This window comes from Doryrhamphus excisus, linkage group LG20 (assembly GCF_037039965.1).
Source record: "Doryrhamphus excisus strain RoL-2023G ecotype Guam linkage group LG20, RoL_Dexc_Guam_v1.1, whole genome shotgun sequence".
Classification (NCBI taxonomy): Eukaryota; Metazoa; Chordata; class Actinopteri; order Syngnathiformes; family Syngnathidae; genus Doryrhamphus; species Doryrhamphus excisus.
The window spans coordinates 13,383,417-13,404,733 of NC_136376.1; the positions used below are offsets into that span (position 1 = coordinate 13,383,417).

General features: G+C 40.7%; 3 protein-coding genes across 6 annotated transcripts in view; 2 read left to right on the forward strand and 1 right to left on the reverse strand.

Moving 5' to 3' along the window:
* Positions 1–1,116: 1,116 nt before the first annotated feature.
* On the reverse strand, positions 1,117–7,168 carry klhl31 (kelch-like family member 31). Its single transcript, XM_058059122.2, has 4 exons — positions 6,365–7,168; positions 5,605–5,859; positions 3,840–5,042; positions 1,117–2,851 (listed from the first exon to the last, which is right to left on the reverse strand). Exons 2-4 carry the CDS (start codon positions 5,751–5,753, stop codon positions 2,116–2,118), a joined length of 2,088 nt encoding a protein of 695 aa, XP_057915105.2. The 5' UTR covers positions 5,754–5,859; positions 6,365–7,168; the 3' UTR covers positions 1,117–2,115.
* Positions 6,653–13,446, forward strand: eloal (elongin A, like). The gene is made up of 10 exons (XM_058059124.2): positions 6,653–6,881; positions 8,189–8,245; positions 8,313–8,422; positions 8,504–9,251; positions 9,319–9,409; positions 10,203–10,370; positions 10,551–10,648; positions 11,631–11,811; positions 12,866–12,980; positions 13,299–13,446. The coding sequence occupies exons 1-10, from the start codon at positions 6,804–6,806 to the stop codon at positions 13,444–13,446; spliced, it is 1,794 nt and encodes a 597-aa protein (XP_057915107.2). The 5' UTR covers positions 6,653–6,803.
* Positions 13,447–19,941: 6,495 nt separating this feature from the next.
* The window catches only part of lrrc1 (leucine rich repeat containing 1), a 42,288-nt gene continuing 40,912 nt past the window's right edge, over positions 19,942–21,317 (forward strand). For 2 of the 4 annotated variants that reach the window (XM_078799368.1, XM_078799369.1), the window contains exon 1: positions 19,942–20,508. In XM_078799368.1, the coding sequence (XP_078655494.1) occupies positions 20,350–20,508 (159 nt within the window). In that variant the 5' untranslated portion in view covers positions 19,942–20,349. The remainder of the gene's footprint in view (positions 20,509–21,317) is intronic. The other 2 variants (XM_078799370.1, XM_058058043.2) reach the window with 2 other exon arrangements.

The window sequence follows — 21,317 nt, forward strand, 5'->3', positions numbered from 1 at the left end:
ATGTCTATTATTATGTCTACTATATTGGGTAATATGAGAAGACTATATGGGTGTTACTCCATGTCGAGAGGGATCTAATAATGTTAATAATATTCCATTTATAAAAATAATGGAATAAAGGAATCCTACTTTGCAGAAATTCACTTATTCACTTAACCAATTAACCCTGATACTGTAAATTAGGGGTTATCATAATGTGCACTTCAAGTTTCAAGCCTGGAGCAAAGTTTTAATGCTCTCAAACTTAACATTAGCTATAATGTGATCGTTTTTAGTTTCCATCCCTGCTATTAAGTGGGGTTACCTTCCAAGGCTTAATGCAAATAGTGAAAAAACACCAACAGTACTTAGAAATGTGCAGTTAGTGCCATGCCTTGTCAAAGCATCGTCTTGATGGAAAATGTTGAGTGAATTAACCTCTGAGACAGCACCCTCTGCTGGTATCAAAGCTTAAGCACAAACCACCTTCTATTTAAGTTACAATTCATTCATTCATTCATTCATTCATTCATTCATTCATTTTCTACCACTTATCCTCACGACGGTTGTGGGGGTGCTGGAGCCTATCCCAGCTGTCTTTGGGTGAGAGGCGGGGTACACACTGGACTGGTGGCCAGCCAATCACAGGGCACATATAGACAAACAACCATTCACACTCACATTCATACCTATGGACAATTTGGAGTCGCCAATTAACCTAGCATGTTTTTGGAATGTGGGAGGAAGCCAGAGTACCCAGAGAAAACCCATGTACGGGGAGAACATGCAAACTCCACACAGAGATGGCCGAGGGTGGAATTGAACCCGGGTCTCCTAGCTGTGAGACCTATGTGCTCATATTTTTCTATTCAAAGCAAAGAAAATAAATCCGCTAATGGGCTTTGAATTACTGTATTATCTGTTTAGAGCATCCTTGCCAGGTTGCCAGGTTGGGTCTGTTGTATAGGTTTTCCTCACACTACAAGATAGGAATTCAAATAAGCATACCGCTTATCCAAATATAGCATGCAAATGAAGCCGCCTTTATCACATGAAAACCTGCTGATCCACAAAAGACTGAGTCAATGTTCATTCAATATGCAAGCTCTTATTTGGAATAAATGACAACAGCATAACCTGTGTACTGTCACCTCTTTTATTTAAAAACAAAAATAAAACATGAGCAACCATGGAAATCACTACTCCCAATAGAGCTCAGGCAGAAACATAATCTCCTGTTACAATGAATATTTTTTTACAAGTTTTCTATCATCCCCATCCTTGCAACATTTTCCAGCAGGACCGTTTTCATTGAAATTCACCAATATTGTTGATGAGCATCACGCAACCAAACCAGATTTTCAACACCAACTCCTGGCAGGCGTTGTCTCATTAAATCCAACTTTTTGACTCTTCAAGTACCTGAGCTTTGTAGTCACCATAAACCAGGGTTTCCCAAACTGTCACCAGTACATTTTTATTGGCCCAGGAAAAGTTTGAATTTGTTGCAATTCCAAGTAGGCACAACAGCGTTATTTATCATGAATTTATGTGCAATACTGTATGTCGATGTCAATACATGAGGAAGGAACCATATTTGTAAAAACCCTTCCATAATCTAGATTGTATAATAAATATCTACTTAAACTTGTGAATGCACCTCAAGTTTACATGACATGTTTTCAAAGTGTGGCACAGTCGGCTGTAATACGTGTCAGGCTGTTATTTCGTGAATTTTCTTTTTTTTTTCTAACTCACTATAAAAACTAAAAAATGTATTTGTTTTGCCTGTAAAAATAATTAAAGTCAGCTTTGCAGTTTTGAAAAAGACGCCTGCCACACAGTTTAAAAAGCCCTTCTTTACATAGTAGGTTTAATTTAAAGATGCTACTGAATGAGGGCAAATGCCTAAATATCTATAAATCTAAATTGGCCCCATATAGAAATGTCTACCTTATAGTTGTGATGGATATGACTATAGCCAGATTGTCTCAAAAAAGTAATATATTGGTTACATACAGCTGCTTAATTAAAGACCCCTTCCAGTCACTTGAAAGCACCACAGGGAGACGTTGATGTAACAGGCAATTAAAGTCTTGGAAGCAGGTACAGGACCTGACCATTGGGATCTCATGCTTATATACTGACTGGTGCAGAGGAAACAGAGCTGGCTCTTGACTCACGTGTTGTTTTCCTTGAGGGTATGGTGACAACGCAGCAGGAAATACCTACTGTTGCTTCTGGCAGCTCGTCATCTTCAGTCCACTCATTGAGGTCAGGGTTGTAAACCTGGATGCACTTCTTGTACTTCTTCTCTCCCTCGTTCCAGCCTCCGAGGAGATACAGCTTGTTGTTCAAAATGGAAATACCGGCCGTGCTTACGCCAGTGTGAAGAGGAGCGCAGTAGCTCCACTGCCCCGTATGAGGGTTGAAGGACTCCACCACCAGGACATCCACCCGCTCCCCGCGACCTCCCAGCTGGCTTCCACCAATGACATAGGCGCGGTCACCCACGGTGGCGGCGCAGTGCCAACCTCGGGGAGAGCTCAGGCTGCTCTTATCCTGCCAGCTGTCAGTGGACGGCTCGTACGAACACACGGCTCTGGAGTAGGCGTTATTGATGTAACCGCCAGAAACCAGGATCTTGCCGTCGATGACTGAGCTAGCGTGGCAGCAGCGGGGCACCTCCATAGGCGCTTTCATTTGCCACTGGTTGGACGACGGCACGTAGCACTCCACTGAGGCCTGAACGCCATCGGCGTTACGACCACCGATGGCAAACAAGAGGCCGTTGAAGGTGCTGAGGCTGAAGTGGGTGCGCCTTTGGATCATGTTGTTCAGGTGGATCCAAGTGTTGAAGCGAGGGTCATACCTAAAGAATGCAAATTGGGTTATTATTTGCTCTACACATGGACTGCACTACTGGGCTGAAACCAGCACAGGGGCTGTTGATCCGTCGCAACTAGTTTTTCAACTTCATCACAATATACCATTGTATCATATCAAAGGACAATACAATAGAAATGAAACGTTAGAGTAGTCTACATACAGCTTGCACAGCAGTATAGACCAGGGGTCAGCAACCTGCGGCTCCAGAGCCGCATGTGGCTCTTCAGACTCTTTATTGTGGCTCCCTTTGCGATGCTTGAATATTTTTAACACCCGAGTGGGGAAAATGCACGTCTTTTGTAATGAGTTTTAAAAAATCCAACTTTGTCTGAGACCATGAATGCATCCTGAGTGAGTTCTGACTGCTATCCAGTTCAGTACATGAAGGAAAACAAGTAATACTTACCTACAAATCTAAAAAATAAATTCGAGATAATTTAAAAACAGCGGCATGGGAACTTGTTTTTACGTTTACAGTAGTTTACACATACATTTATGTAAGTTTATCTCCAAAACTAGCAAGAGTACTCCAACTCGTCTTTTCTTATCTGAACTACTTTGATACCCCCAAATTCCCTCCAATGTTGTTTTAAACATACTATATGTTTTGCGGCTCCAGGCTATTTTTCTTCAGTGGGCATTGGGTAAAATGGCTCTTTTCATAGTAAAGGTTGCCGACCCCTGGTATAGACTGTATTTAGTCCTTAAAACACAACCATCATTGTTGAAATCGAAATAGCGGTCAACACAAGTGAGCACCAAGATAATTGTCTCTGGCTGTATGAGTGCTGACGGCACTGCGGTTCATTGAGGGATACAATACAATGGTTCGACATTATTCTGCTCAAAACAACACTGGTGTAGAAGCAGGAGTTCAGAACCTTTAGGGAGTGATTTACCCATATTTATAGTCGGTCATTTCCCCCCATAATCCAATCCTGCCAAACACTACCTAATCAATATATTTGTACCTGCAGAAGTTGCTGACGGCATGCTTGGCCTGGTTCCTGGCATCATTCTGGTCCTCACCTCCAGCCACATACAGGAAGCCATCCAACACCGCCACACACTGATTAAAGCTCTTGGCCGGCATTTCTGTCAAGCGATTCCACACGTTATCAATGTCCCTGTAGAGAACATCCTTGCTGAGGGATTTCTCCGTCAAGGCGGGGCGTCCTCCGACCGTCAGTATCACCTTGAGGCCCCCACGCACCTTTGTTCTTCTCGACTGGAGGATATTCTGCTGGTACGGCAGCAAGTGGTAGTTCATGGCGTCCACCAGGAGACGGTGGCACTCTGGATCTTGCATCATTCTCGGCACGCTCTGGATGTGGTTGACAAGATCTTGGGCAGAGATGGTGCCGAAGCGGATGTGAGTCAGGAGATCGGCTGCGTACTTCAACCTCTTCTCGTCGAAGTCCAACCATTTCATGGCGATCTGGAAGGCGGTGACCTCAGAAGGAAGATGGAGGGAATCGTCTGAGAGGAAGTCACTGATCTGCTCATAGGTGAGCTTCAGGAACTGCTCCATCTCTGAGAACTCAATGAAGTTCTCCCGCATGTACTTCTGCGCCGCCTCCTTGGTTTCTTTAAGATCGTAGGCGTCTGCAATGTTAGTCACATACATGCAGTTCTCCACGCTGAGCTCCTGCATAAGGAAGTCACTGCACATCTTGACTAAGGTGCTGATCTGCAGAAGCATGGCGGCCGCAATGGTGCTTCCAATGCTGTAGAGCGACAAGGTGAGCTTTCCTGAGTATGCGTATGTGATGGCTGTAGCCAGGCCGACGGGCGACAGGTCGTTTAAGTCGATTTTGTGCAGCGTTGAATCTTTTTTCAAAATGTTGTGTATGTACTCACTACAAGAGGCCATGACGACCTTGTGGACATCAAAGGACTTTGATTTGGTGGCCACTGTTAGATCGCAAAGGAAGGTCTCATGCCGCATGGTGCTCAGACCCTCCAGGAGGTTGGGGGCATAAACGGAATCTGTAACCTCAGTAGAAATGCAGCTGAAGCCATTTCCTCCTTCTAACAGTGTGTTCAGCCCATTTATCTTGTTGACGGGGCTGTCCTCAACCATGATGGTCATCTCGTTGATGTCTCCTTTGTTCTTCTTGGTCGCCTTGTTCTTTTTGGGTGCCATGGCTGAGGCAGCAGAGCACAACCCAGACCTTTTGGAAATACAAACAAAACAATAAATGCTTTCAAATTGATGGACCAAATCCGGTTCCTCAGATAGAACATGTTAAAATACCCAAGTTGTTCCTAGAAATGGTATCTTTAGGCATTAGCAAGACATCGACACCTTGCAAGCATGTGTTGTGCCAGGTGATGCCGGAGCTAGTGAGTGCGTCAACACAGTCCTCATTGCATCTGTCACATTTTATCAGCAGCTTGCCCAAGAATAGCAACACTGGTACGGCTCACCACTGATGTTCCTTTTATAGACGTTGAAGCACGTCGGGCAGGCCTTGTGCGCGCCGGAGTATTTTGGTTCAATTAGGAATTCCAAAATACAGATTATTTGATGTAGTTGTGTCTTGAATGTAATGCCTCCACTTACCATAAACCGATAATATGTCTCTATGACAATATATACAACTCTTTGCAAAGGCTGAACAACGTCAAGCGGTTCATCCAATCACCAAAGCCCAAATAAGAGAGGAAAAGTTGCATCTTGAAACATCACAACGCCAACTTTTACCACCACTGTGTGAAATAAATCCCACGTACCTGAAGAATGAAGTTGAGGCTGGAGGAAGAAGGACCTTGTGCCTCCAGTTACTGGAGCAGGAGAGAGACCGGCAGTCACCCAAAGCCGAAAGAGAAATCCTGCTAACTCCTCCTCTAGGGGAGTGGGTGCCAATCACACATTGTGACATGCATGCGGCTGACTGGGGCTATAGTGTCCCATAATAGCTTCCAGTCCGTGGATGTCAACATTCTGTATAACCTGATACGTCACATTCAAGGTTACATGTGGACATCCTGTGTAAAAAAACTGTTAAGTCATCGATGGTGCCTGAGACGATACAACCATTAGGTCCTAGGTGATTTCAATTCATGTTCAAGTTATTTTGGACAACTGCGGCCTCCAATTTTGTGCAAACAGCTTCAGGAAAGCCCTTCTATTCCAACATCAGTGACTTCTGACTACACACTCTCAACATCTTGTTGAAAATACTCCCAGATGACTGTAACCTGGCAACAACTTTCTACTTTATACCATGTTCACTTCCTGTTTAGCCGCAACGACCAAACACTTTTGTCCATAAAGTGTATTTATGTATAAGATGTAACCTCCAATGTTGTTTGGTGATGCGGGTTTCCTTTTAAGTTCCCATGCTAAATTATTTTTTCGCGGCTCAAACTGTACAGAAAATGATTTAATCAACATATGAACATTTTAAACATTTACAAAGGTAAGGAAGAGTGAAACATTATGTGTGTGTGAAACACGCTATAATTAAACCGAATAAAGCAAACTACTCACCCTTAGAAGCTGCTTCCATTTCTGGTTCCACTGCTCACAGATCTGAAGTCTCAAGGTGATTTTATTTTTTGTATTTTTTTTGCTTCAATTCCAAATATTTTGATGCATGTCAAGTATTTCACGTATGGACGTTCATGTCATTGTCCACATTGACACCAATCCTCCTATGATACAACTGGCGGCACGTAGGTGTCACGTGACACGGCTAATTAGCATATGTCTGCTGAGTGATAGCAAACCCTTGACGTGGTTGTTCCTCGCGCATCTATTAGATCATAGTGACGACATTCCAGCACACTTTAACATCATAAACACGCCAACTATTGTATATTCCATATTCCACCTTAGAGGAACCTTAAGTGTTCGTTATGACTTCCTCTGCTTATAATTAGTGTCATTATCAATCAGGTGTGTGGATGATCGCACTTGCAGCCCAGTGATGGCCAGCAGCTCGGAGTTGGTGAAGAGAATTTTACGCTACAAATGTCAACTAGCAGGCACTCCACAGTCTGCCACGGTAGATAGCATTTTATTGATGTGTTTGGTTTTGACCTTTTTGAAACATGGACTTCAAACGCACCATTTATCTTGTCACTAAATATTAGCAGTTGTCGTGGGTAGTTCAATGTGCGCTGTTACCTGGTTCAACTGCCACGCTTCTTTTCAAATTAACGCAGCGATTATTTCCTTTATTTATTATAAACAGTTACAATTTCCGTCACTCACCTTCGTTACAATGTTAAATTATCATCTTGAACAGCCTTAAATAAGGAGAAGACGTCTATCATGGTCGAGTTATAAAATCTGGATGAGGACCAATTTCTCTGAACGTCAACTTCCGGTCCACATTTTTTAAAAATTAAAATTAATATTTTCTGAGGAGTTAAGAAGAAAGTGCGGGACGGGGGGTCATGGAGTCTGGAGTCATACCTTTTAAAGTCGGGAAAGATAACAATAGTACACAGACTAAAACAAGCATGTATTAAATTAGATGGCGGTAAAAAAAAAAAACTCGGGCATGCTCTTAATTTGAAATGTTGGCATAGTTACCAAAATGATTACTGCAAATTAACTTGTAAAATGTGATTTATTGTCTGGGATTGTATTCATCAGTTGAACGGCATGCAAAATCAATAGTTTAGAGACCTTTCAGTTATGTGATTCATTTAAAGAAAAAGTGTTCAGTTTAAATTGTTATATCTAAAAAAGACCACATAGATGCCCAATGTAATAGAAACAGACAAACACTTTAGTCCAGTGTCACATAATACTTTAAAAGGTCCATTATAAAGAATTGTAAGGCATTCAGGAACGATTAGACTGCTCTGCGCAGTGAGGGTCAGGCTGCTGAATGGGAGGCGCTTTGCTGCTAAAAATGGCTTCTTCTCCAGTTGTTAAACTTATGACTGCTGTCTGTTAACCCTGAAGGCTGCAGACATGGCACACTTCCTCTGTAGCTACTATTTTCAATGGACGTACATGCAGTAGACTGGACAGCACTACTTTACGACTTCAAAATCTGTTTAAATGAGATTTTACCCACATAAACTGAAATAAACACGCACACATCACTCCAATTGAGAGAATGTATAGCAAAGAGCAGAGGTGTCCATTTATAGCTGGCAGTAAAAGGAGCAGACTAAAAGAGGATGTGAGAGGCTCCCATACATAGCTTCAGCTTTGAATGCACAATCAGCAACTGTGGGGATCCCAAACCAGGGTAGCCATATTTGGTGTGTCAGGTTTTGGGCACACTATAGTGTTGCAATCATGCATGACGATTTTTGTTTCAACTACAAAATTCTTCAGATAATCTCATTTCAGGTACTAAAAATCTTGCAGAAACTCAACAACCTGGATGTCACCGTCGATGTTCTCGCTGTAGGTGTTGCAAATATGATATTTGGATGTGATGATGCATTGACTGATGAGTGTCCTTGTACATTAGGAAACTGGCATTGGCAAAACGGTCAACTCCTTGCGTAAGCACAAGGAAGCTGGAGAACTAGCCAAGAGGCTGGTCAAAGGTTGGAAACGATTACTTCCTAAGACGTCAAGGTGTGCATTCTTGCTTTTAGTCCCTAAATTGAACAACACAACTCGGATGTATTGTGTTTGACATCTTTGTCTTAAATGCAGTCATCCAGACATTGGAAAAGCATCGGACAGTTTGTTCATCAAAGAGCAAGTCATCAATGACATGAATTGTCCAAATAGAGTGGAGGATGTAAATAATAATTGCTTCAAATCAAAAGGCAAGAGTGTGGACACTTCAATTGAACCCGTCAATGAAAAACATCATACAGAGAAAACGCATGGAAATCATGAACAAAGAAAAACAGAGCAGAATGAAACAAGTGATGATGACACAACAAATAAGTTGGGGGTTTTGAGTTTAAAAAACATTCTTGAGGAAAAGCGTGATGCTGGTTGGAAGCAGAAGAAGAATGGAAACTGTAAATCCAAGTCGAAGGAACAACGTCAAGAAAAAAGTGGAAGCTGTCTTTTGGAAAGGAAGTCAAAAAAGAAATCCAAAGAACCCCCACAGCTCTGTGATGGCACTTCTCCTGACAAGCCTTTGCACTCGGACGATGTTCGAGAAGACAGATCTTCAGGCAGCTCAGACACCAGTAATAGAAAAAAGAAACGTGAAAAAGACGAGGAGCTGTCCAAACCCACAAAGAAAAGGGTCAAAATACAAGCACAGCCGGACAATGAAAGTGATGTAGAAGAACCTTCCATGTCTTTTGAATCCTACTTGAACTATGACGAGAATGTTTCCAAGAAAAAGGAACGATCCAGAAGCAAGAAAGCATCCAAAAAGAGCAAGGAACAGCCAAAACAAACTGTTGTAAAGCCCACATTGATGCCTGCTTCTCCAAAAAAGGTACCCTACTCAATCTAAAATGTGAACTATTTGGATTTTAATGATTGGTTTAACCTTTTAATTGTAGAAGTTTATGGATTCTCCAAAGGACCAGCTGAGCATTCCTTTACCGGTCTTTCTTCCTGAAGTATCCACGTTTGACTATCTCGATAGGAAAGGTACATCATGGCCACCAAACATGAAATTTCACACTTAACCCTTAGATGCATGAGTGACTGGACCCTACACTCTTCCATAAGTGGGTCAAAAATGACCCATATTAGAATCAATGTATTTTTAAGCCATTTTTGCCATTTTGGTTAGGAATAATGCTCTAGCATACTTGACTATGCCAATGCTATAGTATTCCAGATATACAGTATCTCAGACAGGTGTAATACCTATACTGCATATTATATTTGACAAAAACTGTACTAGTGTTAGCTATTTATAAAGTATGCCCAACAATACATATAATAATGTTAGCCAGCTAGTGTCAGGCTAATTTGTTGATAATACTAACAGTCATGAAGGACACACACACAATATCATATGAAGATAATACTTACATGTATTAGCACTTGATGTGTAAAATAATCTTCCTGAGGGGTGACACTTCTGATATAGTCTGTGTGGTCTACAGTTAATTTATTCCTGACAGCCAAAGTTGATATGAATCAAAAGTTCCTATTGGATTCCATAGAAAATGCATGCGGGTCATTTTTGACCCACTTATGGAAGGTTGGGGTAGTAACACAAAAACAAAATTTTCTTAAAATGTATAAAAGGTAAGTTAAAAATGTGAATGGCATGATATAAAAAACATGTTTTTTGAGGAATACCTGGAATATGAAATAACAATTTTTAATTACGAAGATATTTCAAGAAAACAACCGGACCGGGTCATTTTTGACCCACTTATGCATCTAAGGGTTAATGACAAGCTACTATAAACTCTATTTGTCTTTTAAGTGGAGAAAGAGCCTGAGTTTGTAGACCAGCCTGAGGAATGTACAGTATTCACTGGTCAGCGTCTAAACAGGAAGATGCAGGTCTACTCTGGAACCAAGACCATCTTCCTGCCGGCCATGATGAGCTTGTACCAGCAGTGTATACGCATGTTGCAGAACAATATTAACTGTGAGTCCTGCCTACATCCCTTCAATACACATTTTTGTGTTTGACAATGCCTCATGTAGAATGTTTTAACATGTGTACAGTCTTTTTGACTATTAAACCACTAAAATATTACTTGTATGCTCGGCTTGCACATTTATGGCGATTGCTAATTTCATTGTCCTTGTGTTCTCTTTGTCTCAGTGCTTTATGAAACGGGCAGTGTCCCATTTGAAATCCTTGAGCCGGTGTTGGAGCGGTGTACGCCGGAGCAGCTGCTACGCATTGAGGAATGCAACCCGGTAAGACTGATTCTCAATAAGTCATCACCCGTCACCTCTTGATGGCTGTGACATGGGGAGATGAGATCATTAAATTGTTCATAATACAATTTCTTACCATAAAGTAAGTAAGTAATTTATACAAACTGTGACATTTACAAACGACTAATAAATAACAGTTTAGAAACCAGCACAAGCACTGTAACTAGGGAGGTCCCATTATTGGCTTTTTAGCTGAAATTTGATATGCTGATTTTGTCCCAACTCTCAATTTCCGATACAGATATCAGCAGATACCGATATGTGTAACATGACATATGTCATGTGGTGGAATGAACACACATGTTGTATACAATATTTTTTAAAATATACAAAAATTATTTACTTTAACCACTCTGTAAGGTGACCTTGAGTGTTCTGAAAGGCACCTATAAATAAAATGTATTATTAAAACAAATCTGATACCGATATCAACCAATATTGCATTTTTATGCTGATAATTATCGGTACTGATAATCGTTGGGTGATATCGATAATTATCAATACCAATAATCAGACATCCATAACTGTAACATTCATCAAAATAGAAATCATATACATATGAAATAGAAATAACAACACTTTATGAACATCAGTGAATATATAAACCTTATCAACCATTTTTTAAGGCTTAAAACCCTCCCTGTTTTGGCCTCGCTCTCCTCCTCTGAGTTTCAGTCTCCGCCTGCCCCTTAGTTTCAAGTCTGGTGCCAGACCACACTTGCTTTCTAGGGCCTTTACCCGTTGATATAACGAGAACTGGGACACCATTTGATTCTCGTGGATGTACAAAACAAAATAAAGTGTGTAGTCCAATGGGATGTCATTCCTCCACCTTGGCACCTTGTGACTTCTGTTAGATTTACAGTAAATGGGTCAGGCTATTGAGTAGACTTAAAACGAGCTGAGCTTAAACGGGCACGCATGAATGGCTTGGTATGTTCTCCCATTCGTGTTTGTACAGGTGTACATCGGAGAGACGGACAACCTGTGGGGAAAGCACTGCCAAAGGGACTTCAAGGATGCCAAGCTTCAGCAGTATGAGTCATGGAAAGAGATGTACATCAGACTGTCTGAAGAAAGGGAGAGAAAATTCCAGAGGCTAGCCAAAAAAATAGTCTCGGATCATTCCAAGAAACCAAAAGGTGCGTACACAAATAGTCTGTGCAAAAGTCTAAAGGTATGGTGTTAAAGCAACCAGCCAAAACCTACCAAATACACAAAACATGTTTTACGCTGATGGCCAAATTTGCAAATACAAAACTTGATTCACAAACTAACACATTTTGTTTTACAAATTAGAAACATACCTATTAGACAAATACACCCTGCTTCAGAAACAAATACTGCATGTTTTACACATACAAAGGAACATTCCTTCAATTACAAAAACCATCACATGGCTGTTTTCACAATCTTACCGCTGTCATGCACAACTTGCAGTTCCACACCCAAATCCACTCTGATTTACTCACGAAAGCTCGTACATTTTCTGAGAAATGGCCTGTAATTTGCACACCACAATAGCAGGTGGTGCTGATGGATGAACAGGACATTTTGATCTTATTGTTCAGAAGAAATGAACCAAGTGTGCCAACATGTCACCGATATCACAATTGTCTGTCACAAGAAAGTCAATCAATCATAGTTAAATATTAACATAGAAAAGCACGTCAAAGATGGTTGCAATCAAGACCGTGACCCAACGTTTAAGGAAAAAGACGACACTGAAATTGTGGTCCTCATCACAGCTGCCTTGTACAATGAGTTTATTTACACTTATTTCACATTTTGCTTCATTTATGACTTGTTCTGGTCTGGAGTCTACGTGCGAGCATGTTCCCCCGAATCCGCATACATAGTTCATTACGTATTATAGGATTGTTGCGTATGAACATTAATAAAATGTGTGTTTTACTCTTAGGACATCATTAAAAAGTCTATTTGGGCACCTTTTTAATATTTTCTAGTCCCGACATTTGAAGAGTTTGATCCAGCAGCCACTCCCTCCTCAGGTCAAACATTAGTGTCCTTTGACCCCCCCCCCCTCGCCTCCCCACACAAACTCCATAAAGTTGTATGGTACCACAACTGACACATTTAATACACTTGTCTACACAGTATATTCTACAACACAAACTCATTTTCACACTGCCAAAAATAGTTTTCATGACATCGTATCCACCCTTTTCTCTTCAGGTCGGCAAGTGAAGATGGCTTTTATTCACACTGTTGCCAAGCCACCCAGACATGTGCGTATCCAACAAGAAATCCATGGAACTGCGGTTCAGCAGCCTCAACAGTCCAAGTGCAGGTGGGTTGCCACAATCAAAATATGAAGGATTTATTTAGTGTATGCTTCCTGCACATAAAGTGTACTAGGACACTTGTTACAAGCAGCTCCTAGAGAATTTTGTCGTGTCATGCTTAAAAGGCACCGGGCCTTCGCTTATTTAAACAAAATAAATGGAGCAGTGTGCTGGATGAACTGGTTTTTATTGTGGCTGGAGGCCTCTTTTGTCACATGTCGCAACGTGACCCGAGCCTCATGTCATAATTATTCAAAAGCTGCTTTTAACATGAGAGAAAATGTTTTAAAGATAAGTTTTTCCATGTTTCTTCAATATTCAAGCGCCAAATCTCGAGAGAGCAAACCAAAGCCGGGCAATGACCCTGCACAGACCATTAGCAGTAGCAGCAGCAGCAGCAGCAGCAGCGCCGCCACTTCAGGGCCAGGCAACACACAAGACCCTCGCAAGAAAACAAGTGAGCCTACATGAGTATCGCTTGTGCAGTTTGGTCCTACTTACCATTCAAAGGCCAAGCTATACAAATAGTTTGAAATGAACACTGTACATGATTTGACTGCCCGTATTTTATTATGGATTGCATAACCTGTTTTACATGTTTATCGCCACAGGGGTTGCTCCAATAATGGCGAAGTCCTTGAAGGCGTTCAAGAAGCAGTTAGGACGAAGATGAATGATCATTCTTTGTATTAATAAAACAAAGAATTGCTATGTTGCTCTTGAAATGAGGATTTTCTTCCTGATATAAAAAAAAATGCATTACCATGTCTGGCTGTTTGTTTTTCCTCCCGAATTATACAGACATGGAAAAAATGATTAGACCACCCTTGTTTCTTCCGTTTCTTGTTCATTTTAATGCCCGGCACAACTTAAGACACCTTATTTGGACAAATATAATAAAAACACTCATAAAAGTAATTTTTTGGCAGTACAATGCTATTGCTATCGATGTAAGAATTTAAGTGATTTTGGTTAATAAGAAAACCATGGAAGTTGCTATTTACACTACCACTCTAAAGTTTGGGATCACTTGCAAATTTCATTGCTTTCCAAAGAAAAACATTTTCGTGCATTTCACAAACAAGTTTTTCCACTTCACAATGAAAATGAAGGATCTACATTTTTGCATAGAGGCCTACTATCAACTGTCAGTCCTCTGCTTCAATCTCCTGGTATGGCTGCTAATCCAAGTTCATCATTTTATAAGGCTAATAGATTATTTGAAAACCCATTTAAAAATCTAAACTAAAACCTCTTTTCACAGCACAAACTGGGTCTAACAAGGACAGAAAAAGGAGTGGGAGGCCCCGATGCACAACTGTGCAAGAAGACAAATATCTGAGAGCGTGTAGTTGAAGACAAAGACGCCTCACAGGTCGTCACCTGGCAGCTGCACTAAATAGTAGCCGCCAAACAGCAGAGTCGGTATAAACAGTGAAGCGGCCACTTCACACTTCATGGCAGGATTACCAAGAAAAAGCCACATCTCAGACTGGCCAAAAAACATTTCCAAGTGATCCCAAACGTTTGAGCGGTAGTGTAAGTTAAATTAAACTCTAATCAACTTGATTTGTATCTGTCATGTACCTTTAGTTATACCAGACATTATTTTTTGTCATGACTGTAGATCCTGTTTTATCAAATGGACTGTAGCTCCCTCTAAAGGACACATAGGGAAATACTTTCACCTGCAGAAATAAAATACATAACGTCTGTGTTTGGATACACTTCCTGGCTAATAGCTGTTTGGGTCTGGTGCTTTTGATATATGATTTGGTCATCGTTTTTGTCATAATAGTTATTTTTGTTTCACGGGGAAGAATTTGATGTGGCTCAAGCTCCTTATGTCTGTTTTTGTAGTATTTTTGTTGTTGGAATGTTGTTGGAATCCTGGCATGAATATTTTCAAAAGGGTCAGCCTTCAGCTCGACCTGTGAAAGCCCAATTCTTCAATTATGTTTGTATGTTTCATTTCAGATTCTCCCTTTCCATAATTGCATTTGAATGCAGTCTTGGATTTTTGCCATCATTTCTGAATTAATTATTGGACTTCCCAGCTGACAAGAGAGAGCTGGAAGTGAAGCCACTGTATTAATAAGTAAAAAGGACACGTTAGTGTGGTTGAGTTACAACAGCCCGGGGCCTCCTGAGTCCTAGATTCACTGATTGCATTTTGGGGGTACATGCTTTGATTAATTGTGACTTGGTTTTGGATGAATCAAAAATCTGTTCATTCAAATAGACAGTAGACTAATGTGGTTCTTTAGCATCCTGAGGTGCAGTCTTTTGGAGTTAGCTCCTCAAATGAAGACCTGCATTATTTAATCTACTCATGCTGACATGCCACTTATTATTCATATCCCTACACAGCCATCTAAAATGTCCAAGTAGAACACAGAGCAAGGGATGAGGGATGGATGATGAGTTGATGGGACAGAATGGATAATCATGGGCTCAGGCTTCCTGCAAGCTATTTAATCATTTTAGCTGCATGTGCTTAAATGAGATAAAAATCACAGGCAATAGAGTCAATGATGCATAATGATAATGACACTGACCTACTGAACCGATCTGTAGTGATCCAAGCACCAGCAGGTCTCTAATGCTGCAATGCAAAGTGATATCATGTAAAAGGGTGAATTATAATAATCCTTTCATAGTATAAAAGTCAAAGTATAAAAATATAAATAAATCAGTTTACATGAGATACATTTTTCTATTTATTTTTTCAATGAATATCAATGTTCCTTAAAGGAAACTAGCCCTCTATGGAATTTTGCCCATCATCCCCAATCTGTATGTGAGACATGCCTTTCGCTTTTTGGTGCGTTCTATAGATATAAAAAAAACAGCGAAAAAGAGGCAACTAAGAATATACATAATAGAAAGCAAAAATTCTGCCTTAAACCTTCTGAAAATATCTCCAAACAGCCCCACCAACACTCCTTTTACATGTGAGCTGCATTTCAATCAAGCTACAGCGACATTTTAATATTCATTCATTCATTTTCTACCGCTTATCCTCACGAGGGTCGCAGGGGGTGCTGGAGCCTATCCCAGCTGTCTTCAGGCGAGAGGCGGGGTACACCCTGGACTGGTGGCCAGCCAATCACAGGGCACACATTTTAATATTGTCATTAACATTGTTAATTAACACCAAATAACAATTTTTCTGGCATAGTGACACCTCGCCACATGACACCAGCTAGCTACTACCCAGCTAGCAACTAGCTTTACTACACTCTTGCTCAGAGTGCTGCACGCATAGTACCATAGTACCATAGTACCATAGTACATGTAATGCTACGTACATATTAGTTGGAGCTACTGTGTTTTTGAGTTTAGAAAAGTTAACGCTCTGTATAGTTTGTTTCTATGTTGCTATGTGAAATCAATGCACCCAGGAAAGAAGTTCTGATGCTTAAAATGACCAAAGTACGGCAAAATACTGCATTACATGTTATCTTCAATGTATCTGTTACTATGTAGTTACAGGACACAGATAAAACCATAAAACGTTGCTTTTTGAAGGTCTTTGTAGGTGGAATAGCTGTGTACCCATTATACCTGGGATATTCAACAGTACCGATTTTCTCAACTTTTGTGTGTTTTTGGGGTAATAAATGCTAATTTTGTACTTTTCTCAATTTAACATATTCATCTCTGGATATATGAACTTTAAGAAATATCAAAACAAAATCCAACTGTTTGCATTGGAACATCGCAGTTGTTTCTGAAATTTCTTCTGCATGAGAACCCTTAAAGGGGACCTATTATGCTCTTTTTTGTTGTGGACTCCTATGGAACAGCTACACATGATAACCAGCACAGGAAACTTTCTAGTTCTTCCAGAATCTGCACCTATTCCAGCTGTATTTCTCTGGATTTTGTGTTTCCTGTGAAAACTGTCTGTTTTAATCCATCCACAGCCCGCCTCCAGACATGCCTACTCCACTCTGGTTGGTCAGACTCCTGAGTGCTTAAAAGGACTTAGGACTAGCTGTGAAGCCAACTTTATAAGAGATGAGAAACGGTATAGGAGTTGATAATAAACAGAGATGTATGTTTTTAAATGCTTTTAACATAAGGCCATATGTGTTGGATTTCGAATCCAATCTGGAAGTAGAGACTCGAGAAAAAAGGTTACTTCAAGACATCTCTTAATGGTAAGTAGCTTTAGCATTTTAGCGTTTTCTATGCATCGGTAGCAGCAAATGTGATCATTACAAGGTTTTTTGAGGGAGTACCAGTGTTAGAGGGTAGAGCCACTAATTGTGTTGAGAAAAAGCTACTAGCAACCCCGCTCCCTGTGTGCACATTCTATAATGCTACACACACAATTGCCTTTGTTCCATGACTTCCACAAAATAAACACAGTTAGAATACTGATGAATTGTTACTTACTGCTTGCTTTTCTGACTCTTCCACACAACCAAGTAACGTTGGAAAGTCGTCCTCAGCAAGTTTGTGGGCTAGTCCAGCTGCATACTGGCCCATGTTCATGAAACAGTCCAGTGTGAAATGCTATTGACATTTCACACTGTGGAGTTTGCATGCTATTTCTTTTGCTGGTAGGGAATCAGGAACTCCAACCACATTTTTAGTTATTGTAAACAATTGTGGCTTTCCCTTCGAGCCATTGCTAGCAACGTAAACAGAGAAGCAGAGTAAGGGCGGAGGGTTTCTCTGGCCTACAGCCACGCCCATAAGGAATCCTGCCCCTCTGTGACATCACAAAGGAACAGTTTTGCAACGCACTCTGATACCGAGCTTTTTGAGCCATCCCAAACTTCTTTCAGGGCTCACTTCCAAATGTGCAACCGTCATTATCTGACACTGTGGCATTGTTTAACACGAGGATACAACATTCTAACGATTTGTAGTTCAGAAAAGTGGAAAAAGCATAATAGGTCCCCTTTAACTACAACTAAATCCCAGCTCTATGTACACTGAAAAAAATTTGGAGTGCCATTTACTTGAGAAAAGCCAGGTAACAAATTGCACGCACAATTCCTAAGTAACTTTTACATGGGAAATATTGAAGTAAAATTTACTTCTCAGCAAGGATTAGTTTTAAATTAAAAATACTCTTTAACATTACTTGAGATTTACTGTCACAGACACAAAAGGTACTCTGTTTGCTAGTAAATTTTACTCAAAACTGCCTTTGAATCTACTTAAAAATCCATATAAATATACTCACTTTTCAGGATTGTTTAACTAGTTTTCCCTTACTTAATTTGGAGCAATTTATAAGTAATATTTACATGAGATTTAAGCTACCACCTACACCACTTTTTTAATATGATTGTGTTGTATTTTTTAAGATGGCCTTCTTTGAATTAAATGAAATTATCTTAACACATCTTCTGCAAAACATTCTTTCAAACCAGAACACCTTTACTATGTTTGTAGTAACGCTGTATTTACTTCCAGCAGTGATGAGTGCGGTTAGAAATACCATAGAAAACATTATAAATCATTGGAGATTTGTTTTACATTCACAATTATGCAAATAATTACAATTAAAAGACACAATAAAATGTGCTGAACTGTAACTTAACTTACAATAACAGTGAAATCGTTCAACACGTGTCATGTACTGCTTCCACACATCAGACAATCAGTTATACTTGCCAGCCACATTGAATGAAAACATTTGGCAGAGGGGCCGTTTATATATGTGGTCATCAAAAGGAAGGACATACTTGATCACGGTGCACAAAAACACAACACATCCACAGGTTGAGGTACCTGTGAAATAAATTAAACATTTCAAAACTAAACCAAAGACCTGGGTTCGATTCTCCGTTGCATCTCTGTGGAGTTTCCATGTTCTCCCCGTGCATGCGTGGGTTTTGTCCGGGTACTCCGGTTTCCTTCCACATTCCGAAAACATGCTAGGTTAATTAGCCACTCCAAATTGTCCATAGGTATGAATGTGAGTGTGAATGGTTGTTTGTCTATATGTGCCCTGTGATTGGCTGGCCACCAGTCCAGGGTGTACCCCGCCTCTCGCCCAAAGACAGCTGGGATAGGCTCCAGTGAGGATAAGCGACATAGAAAATGAATGAATGAATAACTAAACCATGTTGGTGTCATTCAACAGCTGTACTCTCATCTTACCTTGTCTAAGCTTTTGAGACCAAATTCTTGAGCGTCAACGTCCTTCAATATTCCGTGAAATAGATTGAGAAATTATTTCAATTATGGCAACAATACAAAATCTAAAATCATCACAATGGTTTCAGATTGCGTGCACATTGGTCTAAACTACAAAGCTGCTTGACAATATTTGTTGATTTTTTTTAAAACAAAACACTCAAAATCAAGGATTTATTCATCTGTGTCTTGAAACCTAACCTAAACAAAACTATCTTTTTCCTCATAAAAGGGGTACTGTTGAGGAACTCCATTATCCAACTCTTTTAAATCAATAAAACTTAACAAAAGGCTAAACTGCCCCAAAACATGGTACTTTTTAATTTTATTTGAATTGCCTGTTGCCTATAAAAATAACACATTCTTACCCGTTCCTACATGCATACAATTATATGTGCAAAGTACTTTTCAGAGCAGATTTAACATATGAGGAACCGGAGAGCTGCATGTATAAACATTCATAACAAATATAATTTTGTTTTGCACATGCCTTACAAAAATGTTATTAAAAAACATTGATATTTGACATTGGCCGTGTATTTCATTATTTAATATTTTAACATAATTTATTCGACCCACTCACGATGGGCCCACAACCCACTTTTGGGTTTTGACACATCAATTCAGAATACCCGAAAACCTTTATTTTTATCATTACAAAAATGTCTTTAGAATGTAACTTTTGTGCTTTCAAATGAACGAAAAAGCCCAAACATTGACGTCTTGTGTAGAGAGGGGTGTCCCGGCAAAAGGCGCACCCTTCCGTCCCAACATGGCGACCCAGCGCGGGACGATGGGAGGAGCCGCCTGGAGTGATGACGTAGGATTGGAATGAGGGAGTGAATGTTCCGGGTCAGAATCTGGACGCGAGAGGAAATTAACTCTGGGACGAACGACGCGAATAAAACGACAATGTTTGCCTTCTTCCAGGACATGTAGGCCGGCTTCCATGCTGGTAGTAACAGCGGGGAGTTGAACGTGGCCAAGCGAGGGGTGCCTTCAAACTAACTTAGCAAAGTGACGACGGAGAGTGATCCCCATGTTGGCCGCCACCTAACATTCGGTACCTTGGACTTGTTTACGGCTGGAACCACCTGTTAGTTTCGCTTTACCTGCGTTTTTTTAATCCGCGGCGGCTCCTCCGTGGCAATCTGTTGCGTTCCCGACGCGGCTTGGACTGTTGGTACGACATTCACCCGCACCTCCCCCGTGATGTTTCACTGTATCCCCCTGTGGCGGTGCAACCGTCATGTGGAGATGATCGATAGACGCCACTGCTCGCTGCTGTTTGTGCCAGATGACATTTATCGCTACTGTCGGAGTTTGGAGGAGCTTCTACTGGATGCGAACCAACTTCGAGACCTGCCCAAGGTAAGTTAGCAACAAGCCGCTTCCGCACACCTTTCCTCCCCACCCATTGACGCGAACAAGCACACGAAATGCAGCCTGTGGTAGAAGTTGACACCGAGCAACCAACCCGTTAGCTCAGATGAGCTGATCCGATCCATGCCGTGAGAATGTGCGAGGACCCGGGGACAATCATTACGCAAGACCAGCAAGCAGGGACGCATTTAGTCATTTGGGGGCCCAAGGCAAACCTCGTCAATGGGGCCCTCCGCATGCCTTTTTCTTTTCAATGTTTACAACACGTGAGTGTGTCATTTAGGCCACTTTCTTTCCCCTGTTTTTGAAATTTGTTACAATTATCTGGCAGTGGAGTTGCTAGTTATATAGCCATGTTTATATACCCCCCCCAAAACGATTTGAAATATTCATGTTGGCAATCTTCTAACAAGTGTGAATATTTGAGAAAACTCTCCTATTTCCTGAGCTAGATAAAGTCCTGAAAATCCTCCTAGGGGATTATTATTACCTAACAAGTGCATCATCTCAATGCTTTTACTGTAGTTGATAAGAACTTTAAGCAACATTTAATATAGTTCAGCACTTTAATACTCACATCTTTGTGATGAAAAGCATCACTCTCAGCTTCATTTAAAAAAACTACTGTATCATCGGCACTTTCGACACTTTTTTTTGGCTTATTGGAAAAAAAATGTGTGGATTAATAAATGGTTGCATCCAGACGGGCACAGATCACTGAGTGAATACAAAAGGCACACCTAAGTGCGGCGTTGTGAACAGACATGCAGACAGAACCAGGTGACACACCACACTAT